The sequence below is a fragment of the Opisthorchis viverrini genome, assembly GCF_000715545.1.
Source record: "Opisthorchis viverrini unplaced genomic scaffold scaffold2155, whole genome shotgun sequence".
Lineage (NCBI taxonomy): Eukaryota > Metazoa > Platyhelminthes > Trematoda > Opisthorchiida > Opisthorchiidae > Opisthorchis > Opisthorchis viverrini.
In genome coordinates this window covers 23286-34100 of record NW_008752364.1, presented here as the reverse complement: position 1 = coordinate 34100, position 10815 = coordinate 23286, and the positions used below count along the sequence as shown (strand labels likewise).

At 41.3% G+C, this 10815-nt stretch overlaps 1 protein-coding gene across 1 annotated transcript in view; it reads left to right on the top strand.

Annotated features, from left to right (window-relative positions):
- T265_15655 (hypothetical protein) overlaps positions 1-10815 on the top strand; it is a gene marked incomplete at both ends in the record, with an annotated part of 64263 nt that overhangs the window by 52099 nt on the left and 1349 nt on the right. Inside the window, 4 exons of the mRNA XM_009178874.1 lie at positions 1419-1534; positions 4498-4533; positions 6093-6252; positions 7760-7811. Of these exons, the coding sequence (XP_009177138.1) occupies positions 1419-1534; positions 4498-4533; positions 6093-6252; positions 7760-7811 (364 nt within the window). The remainder of the gene's footprint in view (positions 1-1418; positions 1535-4497; positions 4534-6092; positions 6253-7759; positions 7812-10815) is intronic.

The window sequence follows — 10815 nt, the reverse complement described above, 5'->3', positions numbered from 1 at the left end:
TATATTATATATATATATGATGTATTTGCTGGAACAGAATGCTCAATGAAGTCTGTCAAATCCGATGGCATTATAACAGTCTTCTACGTAAAGTAAAGTGCACAAGTTGCTCACGATTTCATTCCTACAAAGACTCAATAAGGTACTTTTTCTTACTGTACAAGTTATCGGTTAGTAATTTTTTGTGCTGGTAGCCAACACGAAATGCTTGCATATGACTTTTCGGCTCGGTTCAGATCATTAAAACGGTAAAGTATAACCACCCTAAGTAACATTATTTTGCACACTTTTATTGCCATTTGCCATTGCTCGTTGATTTTAATATGGTTTATGTTAACAGTTAAAATGTGCGTTTACAGGCTATACTGACAGCATCGTACCGGAAAAAATTTCACACACAAAAACCATTGTAGACAGGGTGTTTTGGCAAAATATCCCAAGCGAAAATCCCTTAAATAATACCTGGATCACATCCTTCTAGAGTTTTCACTAGGTACATAAAACTGTGTTATATCCCTCCACCATTTTGCTTTGCATTTTATAAGTGAGTGCATGTTCGTTGACAAACAAAAGTAATTTTCATAGGTCTCAGTCCGGCGACCAAGGACTTGTTCGTACCTTCTAATACAATTTCATGTTTGTTGTGCTCCTTTACTTGATGCCAGACACGGGTCTTAATTCTGCGAGGGCCTGCGAAAAATGAAACCAATCACATGATTTGTGGGGCCCGTTAATGGCTCGTTTGAGAATCAAAAGCCTTTGGAGTGTCTAGTGTTCCCCAAAATGGAAAATCTTTATTTCCGTATACAAATAGATGTGGAAGGAAACGAAATTCTGTAACGGTTGTTCGGCTTCGTTGGGGTATATCATTACGTCTTATACCTTAATGTTGACAATATCCTTCCTCTATACCCCTCAATTTTAACTGTGACTGAACAGAACTCTAGCACGTAACTGATTCTTCTGCTTGTTTTGGTCTTTCAAGCCAATGTGCATGCTATTTGAACTAAATGATTTTCATTAAAATCACAGCCATTAGTAAAAATAGGCACTCACTTGCCCACCAAGTTTTTCCAAAGGGATGGCTGGTTTAAAATTACCAACAAAAGTTTTCACTAGGTGTTAACAAGCATTACGCTTCTTACTGATACATCCCGCAAGCCGAACACGCAATGTTTGGATGCATACATTTTCCACTGATCTACCCTAGTTGACACACTTCAAATGCGAGAGAATGTTTTAGCCTTGATTCGACTTGAGATGTATGACTACGCTGGATGTACCCACCTATCCTTTGTATATTGTTTGGTTACATAAATTTTACACCCTTCAACGTCGTTGTTGTGACACACCGCGGTATTTTCGCCAGGAAGTAACTACTAGTTTAGCGTGGGTGTTGTTTTTATTTCTTTTTTTAGATAATGGATACGGATAGTGAGGTGGAACTTCGAAACGCGGTCGAGAACTTTCGGCAAAACTTGCGTCATTCAATCAACCCTAAGAACCTTAATAGGTTTATCTCATCCTATATGCAGTAAGTTATTTAACATTTGTCTTCTATGTACGCTTAATCTAGATTGTCTAAAAGCACAGGGCAGATCACCCGCCCGAAAATAACCACATTTGATGACGTCTGTTTGCCTCGACAACAATGTCTGTGAAGTGAAAATTAAAAACTTTGGTATTGCATACTGGGTTTACCTAAACAAGTTCACCAAAGTCTCATCTTGCTATAATGGTTGGGTACTACACTACAAAGCAAGCTACACATGCACACACATAACTCCATTACGACTGTGCAACACTGCGGTGGGCGCTGCTTACCCCCGAAGGTTTCCGTCTTCTACGTCGTCGGAAACGTGGATTACTTACTAGATCGCATCCATATAACATACGGAAAGAATACACTGATTCGTTTGAGACGAATGCCACGGTCAGTACTAGGAACATAGTTTCTGAATATTTTACTCAACCTCCCTGAACTACAAGCAACGTTATATTCGTAACCGTGCCAGTCTGCATTGCCGTAGTGTAAGCGGTCGAGTAATGGAGGTTGTACCTTATTAACTGCAATCTTAGGGTGCAACGTCAATGGAACACTGGTGGCTTCGTTCGCTTGTTTCAGTGCTTCGCACCGTAAAGGAACTCTTCTATGGGGGTATTTTTTGCTTTAGAGGAGAGGAATGACAGCTTTTACTCTCTCAAGATCATAGCCAGTATAGTTTGCTACATGTCAAGTCTAAATGCGTATCCAAGGCAGTCGCAGATAGAAATGTTTGTGATGTTACGACTAATCGCTCGCGCGAAAACTGAGCAATCAGGAAGGTGAGAAATCTAGGCATTATTTTGGAGCACGGCTTGAATTAAAATGAAGACGAAATGCTCGCGAAGTTGCCTGTTCGATAGCACATTGCAACACTCACCAACCTTGTCAACGTGTTCATCCCATCGTTAGTTTTCCTTGATCGTTTTGCGGTTTGTTGTGCTACCCTACACACCTGTTCTGTGTACTTTTAAGGCAAATATGGTTGGCTTCGACGCAAGTAACTCAACTTATGTGAACATTTCATCCTGTAACATGTTTCCGTAATTATGCTATTTTTTGGTTCACTGACGGGATTTTCAACATTATCTAGCCTTGTACAGACAACAGATAAGATCCCCTTTTTTATCGCCATCGATTTCTTGCTCGCTTTCATTAATCTACACATTATTAGGGAGAGCACTTTTGCTTCATCTATTTTATGAGCAGAATAGTAATACCATATTAGCGTAGAAACGTGGGCATAACTATTACCATTTCCCAAAATTAATGTGTTCATTTTCCCAAAGACAAGAAGCAAAGTAAACAATCCAAGTTCTTAGTTTGACGAAACTAGCGATAGTTGCAAAAACTCATGCGTGGCACATGAACAGAAACAGAAGTTTATTGAGCGCAATGGTAGAGTTTCCAAAAAATAAATCTGATCCACTGAGCGTATTTATAGAAATAAACCATCCAGCTTGGTTACTCATGTCTTTGGTAGCACTTTAACAGCTAAACGAAACGTACAAAGACAACGATGTTATTCCCCGCCAACTGAAAGCCTTTCGAGGGAAACGAAACCCAACATGGTAGTCGGGATTCACTATACTGAAACTCTTGTGCAGCTTGTACGCTTATACCAAAAGCGATACCTAACTCAGCCCCACAAGTCGTATGGACCGTCCGTCTGAGAAACTGTCACTCGGGTAACCAGTCAACGCGCAGTGTGCCAGAACGCTGGGCGTTACTTTAACCTAATTTAGAGTTAGCGAAGATACACTCATTTGCAAAATAATTCGGTTCTTTCGAGAGACTCACCTGGAACCCAGCTGAATCTCTCATTTATGATGTTCTCAGGCAACTGAATGTGCTGCACCAGGCCGCCTCATATTTCAGTCGCTACGAACTACCTACCTGATGAGCCCCAAGAAGGGCGAAACCGGTCGTGGGCTGTCGATGGATTTTCAGCAACCTTATGAGTAGTACATTACAGAGATATACATGTATCGCGATATTTCAAATATTGTAGCGACTGAAATATGAGGCAGCCTAGTGCAGCACATTCAGTTGCCTGAGAACATAAACGAGGGATTCAGCTGGGTTCCAGGTGAGTCTCTCGAAAGAACCAAATTAGTTTGCAAATGAGTGTATATTCGCTAATGTTGTGCAATTCGGTTTGAAGTAGAACATAAGGTTGACGGAACCCCGGGGACTGCGCCTACCTGATGAGCCCCAAGAAGGGCGAAACCGACCGTGGGTTGTCGATGGATTTTCAGCAACCTTATGAGTAGTACATTACAAAGATATACTAATTTAGAGTTATTCAAAATGATGGTCAGCTGCTGGTGGCCGACCAGCTACAAATTTAGGTCCTGCTGTTTCGAATCCATCAAAGGCGTGCATCGCCGTGAGCTGCAACAAGGAGAAGAAAGTTGTAACTTAATCGATATTTTAGCAATGGCTGACTTCGCATGCTGGTTTGTAACCCAATTGTAACTCAAGTTAGTAAGGTATACCAAAGTCGTACAAAGCTCTACAAAGTGAAATCGGACAACAATCGTTCGGACTGCTAGTCTCCCAATAAAACCCACTGGGTTCAGTACGGTACCACGAATGCCGCTGGTGGAACCTCTAATGAATTCTTTGAAGTACCCGTTCGTAATTTCGAACTTCGAAGTTACTTGGGAGTTCGTAATGTGTTATTGTTGTTTCGTTTACGTTACAATGCACATCAGCACTCTGTTTAGCTTCGTGCCGAGAGTAGATGTCCGTTAATCGTCTGGATAGCTTTGTGAAATGTTTCAAACAATCTGATGTTCCGATAAACATATCCTGACGATATGCTGACGATAAATTAGCTGCTTCAGAACTGACAAAATACTCACTCATTCTTGAGTAATTACACAGCGGCCACACTATCATTCTCTAGTTATCTTACACTACTTCCTCATTTTCTTTTTTTTTTCCTGAAGGCGAAAAACTTTGACTGACAACCTAGCTGGACTTAAGTAAGTATGAAGGAGAACTTTTACATTGCAATGCAATGTGCTGCAATCTAATGTAGTATTGGATGGATACATTTAGACGACGGCATACTTGGTTTCGGAACCAATCTGTCTAACTAGCAGTCACTCTTACTGTTTACTTCTACTCTTTGTTACTCAGACATGCGGTGTAAAATGTTATTGTTCATAGTATGAACTCCATAGTCTGTCTCGAATTCTTGCTGTTGCGTCGCATGCCCCGCCTCGTTAGGTGAAATGTGCACGTTAAACGCGATGCTTGTTAACGACTTGTACTGATTCCGATTCTCTGGTAAGTTAAACCGACGCCAAGCACAGTAGAATGTGAGCTTCTTAATCCAAACTGCAAGTGGTACCTAGATAAAGGGGTAGTACAGTCACTGCTTAAGGGCTAGAACGAATGGCTCATGTGTTGATGTGTTTATAAAACCGTTAGGTCCAAAACAAGTCTACTATCCGAGCAAGGGTAATCGCTAGAGAACCAATGTTGAGCAGCGTAAAACCACGCTAGACAAAGTTTTCCGGCCACCAGTAGCTTGGATCCTACCGAACCTATTTCGCAAGAATCTAGCGGCTATCCACAAACCAAATGGCTTAGAATTGTTTGCACAAGGGAACCGAATTTTACGCATCAGTTAAGATTACTTAAGGTTAATAGTGGCGCCCAGTTGGTTCACGATAGGAAAGATCAAATGATCAACTCAAAGTCACATTATCCGGCCATGATTACCGCACTGCGCCAAATTATAACCCATTTCGTTTTTGAAATGTGTCATGATGTTTGACGAAGGTGCATAGTCTCTAGAGGACATAGACCAGCGCGATTACTTAATAAATCTCTTTGGATGCGCAGGGAGAATTAACAAATCACTTTAAGGATTCTATTCACCTATATGGTGTGGCATGTACTTGTAAATCCCATGCCAGATGGATTGAAAACATTTACACTTTTATGAGAATATGTGGTATCATACCATGTATTTCAGGACATCGACAACATCGTTCTGATCGAGACTGATTCTGCTCTCTTAGTTGTCGAAGAGTTTTCAGAAACCTTATTTCTTTTATGGAAAGACTACGTTCTCTTTTGCTCATTCAGCACAAACATATATAAACCAGTGTTATTAAGCACGAATAATACGAGATAACACTCATTTGCAAACTCATTTGGTTTTTTGAGAGACCCACATGGAACCCAGCTGAATCTCCCGTTTGTGATGTAGATGGTGATGTAGGTTGACAGAAACTCGAGGACTGTGTCTACCTGATGTGCCCCAAGAAGGGCGAAACCGATCGTGGGCTGTCGACGAATTTTCAGCAACCTTGTGAGTAGTGTATTACGAGGTTTTCGCGTAGTGATCAGAAGATTTTGAGTCGGCTCACGACATTATAGCACCACTAAACGCCATCATATAACGTGCGGTACTTCGTGTGGCAAGTCTCTATCGACTTGTTAGTTAGTATACTCTCCGTTATGGGGATTTCAGATATCTCCACATAACCGTTCCGGAGTTACGGTTATGCGTTTCTACTTTTATGCCCAGATGTCCCGTTTTGTTAATTACCGGTTCGTTGTCTTCACAACGTCGAGCCTGCCGACAGCTCTTTGAGGACCTTCAGAGAGCGCAAAAGCACGCGGAAGGTCGTTTAACTACACGCGAATTTTTTGTCATCGATGGGGTTGCAAATGTAATAGCAGAACGCGTGAGTCACTTTGAATTGTATGCAATGGATATGGTATGACACGGAGTAAATTCATGGCTTTTGAATGGATTGTATGATACCATACGTAGACAAAAGCGCGATGTAATGATATGATATGATATGATATGATGAAATAATCACAACCGATTGTTATAATGCTGCTAATTGTGTTGAGCTAATCAAAACTGATTCTGTGGCCTATGTTTGGCAGCCTTTTTGTACCTTTTTAATCCATGTATCATGTAAGTATGCTAGTCCTCGTAATTATTTCCGGTGAGGCGATCGGGTTGATGCAGTGTTTTGGGACAATGCGTTGTCTGTTGTAGCAATACAAACCAACTCGTGCTTCTGATACTGAAGTGAGCGGGCCACATATACCCAGGATATATTTGGAAAACACTGCTCGGTTTAGCATTTTACCCATGCTGCATGTGCACGGGCTTTATATTTCAGCATCTTCAAGGGTCTCCCACTTACTGACGTTTGTATATCCAAATTAAGTTTTTGCTGTGTTACCCTGATCTTCTTAGGGGTACTTGGAATAGCTTACGTAGTCTAATGTAGTAGTGCTAAGAACATTTATTACATTTTTCGACCTTACTTGCCTTATTTGTGTAGTTGCGTGTTTAAAGCGAATATGTTCACGTGATTGTCTTGGTTAAGGTCTTTCTCGGTGCTGTAATAGTCAAAGCGGTCTACCGTAAATCTTCCATGGTCATAAGATTGTCTGGCTTGGTACCATCAATTTCTTATCTTCTTTGGGTATAGACTCAATATCACATCACATCAGCCTCAGACCGATAAACCATCGGATAGCTTCAGTCCGTGGGAGGGTGTTATTTAGGGGGATGCTAGTGGCTGAGGTTAGCTAGCTGGTCATTGCTTTGTTAGTTTTCCATGGAATCACTTTGCAGGTGTCACCAGTTGAGGTGACATCTTTAGTCGTTCGTTGCAAGGCAAAGTTGGGTATTGCGGCAGTGGGCGTTCCGGTGTCAGTGAGAGTGCGTTTCCATTGGTGCATCGAACAGTTATGCTTTATAACGACGCAATGTGGTGTCACCTTGTTTTCTGTTTATCTGGCAAGAGCGAAGAGTTCAGATGACATCCAAAGAAATGATCGGCCAGATTTTTGTTCCGAATCACAGTAACATTTTCATGATGTATTTACATGGTCAGGATTTAGTATTTTACGCTGGTGTCAAATCCACAGGGAACGCCTGGATGCATTTGGCCCGCAGAATTTCAGGACTGTTGATCAAAACCCTTACCTACGAAAAGCCAGCAAACGAATTTTGCAAACTCAGCATACAATGATTTTCAACAAAATATTGACGGTTTTTCCCTTTATCACGCAGCGTATAAATTACAACAGGTTTCCTATGCACATTCTTTCGAATCTGACAAACTCATCAGTGTGACATCTGGTTAAACTAGCAGGTGAGATTTTAACCCACCAATCTTTGGAGAGTTTTGGCTCGGTTGTCCTATGGTTTTTTTTCGGTTTCAGCCGGACAAAGTGATAACAAGCATGCAGTTTTTCCTGCAAGGAATCGGACTTTGTGAGTTGCTTATTCTGACATTACGAGATCCTCTTTGTCATTCTGCGATATTCTTACTGAACGGTAACTCATTCGATAACTGACCTAAGAATCAATGTTAACTTAAAACAAACTGAGCGGAATACGCTGAGGACCGGGAACCAGTGCATGAGGTCTTGGATTGACTAATGTTCCACTGTGTCATGGTATTCAGTACCTTTACGTTCACATCGTCTATAGTTAGTCTATAGTTAGCTGCAAAAAAATTGCCTTCAGGTAAACAAAAATACGAGAGGTCTTCGATTAGTAAAAAAAGTTGAATCTTTCTGGACAAGCACGGTTCTAGACGTATTGGAATGATTTGAAAACCATGTTTTGCGTAATATTTACGCAAGCTTGACATCTTACCTGTAACGACGCGGTGAAAAGTATTGGCTATCACCGATTGAAAAGCCCGCAATAGCATGTTCAATTTGGAGGCGGGGTACACCACTTATAAAGTTGCCAAAACTAATCGACCGTCGTTCGACTCAGTACGTAGACGTTTTCCTCGGACTTACGTCAACTTTCATTTCTACTTGAACCCAAAATGTGGGCAATTCGCTAATTCGGTTTTAACAGAAGTTTCAAATGGAACATATTGATGTACAATTCAATAAATATTAGTATAAGATTGATCGCCACCAGTTTATTAATGCGACAGGTCAATTTTTCGACTGCGGTAGTATTTATTTTGGGCATGCACCAACCAGAATTCGGACGAAATTATTTTATAACCTTTTGGTTGTGTGACAAAATTAACAAGCGGATTCTAAATGGCGGTCTTTAGAGTTGTTGTCATCTTTGTCCTTATTGTCTTTGGAAAGGCTGGCTGAAAATTGAAGGCGTCGGAATGTGCCACACTCAGGATACGTACAACAAACCAAGCATTATTACTTGTTTAAAAGGTCCAAGATTATTACCCACAGATCTCATAACCTTATACAAAGGTATACAACCTGAAGGAACTGTGTAATACCACCCAGTATCATTGGAACCATACTGGAATTTAATGAAGATAAAAGTGTCGGATGCGTTTGTTTCAAGTCTTACCATGGTTTCTTTTCAACACAATCAGCGTATCGCTGTTGGATCAAAAAGCTTGCTTTTGGCATTTTAGAATTAACCGCACGACGACTTTTGAAAATGAGAGCCCTCAGTCCAGAGTGAGCCCAGTCTTCTTGTTTAGGTTTTCAAGCGTGCTTTGGTGACTTATATTTTTTAAGCATAATGCTTGGAAGAGGAAAGTTTATATTTTGAATACCTTCAGCATCAACTTTCTCCTGTCTTGATTGAGTGTCTCATGATCAACCGTGTGACCTTCGGATCGACCCCAAGGGCATAGGATCGAGTTATCAGAACTTTGATACCAAAGCACAGACACTCTCGTGCTCAAACCACAGTCCGTTTGTCGGTTCTGCCTACGCGTGTTTCATTATATGTATAAGTTCGGTTATGCGACACCCTGTTTGCAGAACCGAGCACTACCCAGTAGCAATTACTTTCTCACATCAGTATAGCTGACAATTCCAGTGTCCAGCAGCACAATTACCGTGCGTGACAATCGTAATATGATTGGCTCGCTTCAGAGACGGATCCGCAAAGCATTAGTTGTTAAAACACAACTTGCGGGCAACCACCTGCAGATCTTTGCATCTTATATAAATCGGACGGAATAAGACAAACCAATAAGTAACTAGAGACCTGCTGACCGAAGCATGATGTTTTAACTCACATAATTGCATCATTCATTTCACTGGGTCCACTGACGCTATGCTTTGAGTGCCCAGCGAAAGCCGCAGTTCCGCGAAATATGTAAGCCAAAACTCCACGTGAATAGATATAGCTGAAACCTGCATAAGTGCGCACGGCTAGGATTGTACTCGATACACTCAAGCTTTTTGAAATGACCTGTTTGCACGAGAGCATCCAAGTATGTCGTGCAGAGATGCATTCAAGTTTGTAGCAGTTCATAAGTCCATTCACTTAAATTTCGTTTGTCCCAGAGAAATAGAACCGCAATTTTCGTTATTATCTACCAACCTGCCAAACTGATGATATACCCTCGTGGGTAAACATGTTCGCGCTTGAATGATGAGCTTCGATAATAGCGACTGTAAGCACAAAGTCGTTCAAACATTACGGGTTAGCGCTGATAACAATTGGCGCTCCCTTGCTTCATGTATGCCAGCGTTCTCGAGATTTGGTTGTCAAATCCCAAAAAGTACCTGGTCATCGAAATTTCGTCGAACCCTATGGCAACTGGTTTTACAGCCTGATGCTGCTGCGGATTAACTGTGAGGACTGTTGTAAGTTCAAGGTGAATAATAAGCCATACAACCCTTTCAAAGAAGCTAGGAAACAAATGTCACCCACATTGAAAAATGTGAGCAGTAAACCCACAACTGCCTCTAGACCTGGAAGTCACCCGACTAATCCACCTCTGAGTTTTTTTCCTATACGCGACCCATCTCAGGAAACCAACAACGGGTCTGCTTGATAATCAGAAAACAACGGACACGTTTTCGAGATTCCATAGATAAGGCACTTTAAGTTTTGCGCGCGTTTGAATGCTGAAAATTCTAAAGCAGCACCGCATATTCAATTTATTCGTTCTGTGTCAACGAAGGACGGCGAACGTAGATAATCTCTGAAATGTTCAAGAACCGGAAACTCCACTTAAATCCATTATTCACCCTGTCAGTTAGCCTTTAGCAATTATCATTGTGCAATTATTTTCGCTGTAATGCTAAAACAGTCGGAACAAACTGGACAGTTTCGGGTTCTCCTTCTGCACACCAGCTGGCATTGAAAGTATGATATCCTGCTGCACAGAAGAGCTTATGTCTGTGGAGCTGAGAGACGTGGAGCAAACTTTGATGCAACATCTTACTATCAACTACCGGCTGATTGATAGGTGACTAACCGACTGACTGACAGAATATCTGGCTTACTGAATGAATGAATGAATGAAGGAAGGAAGGAA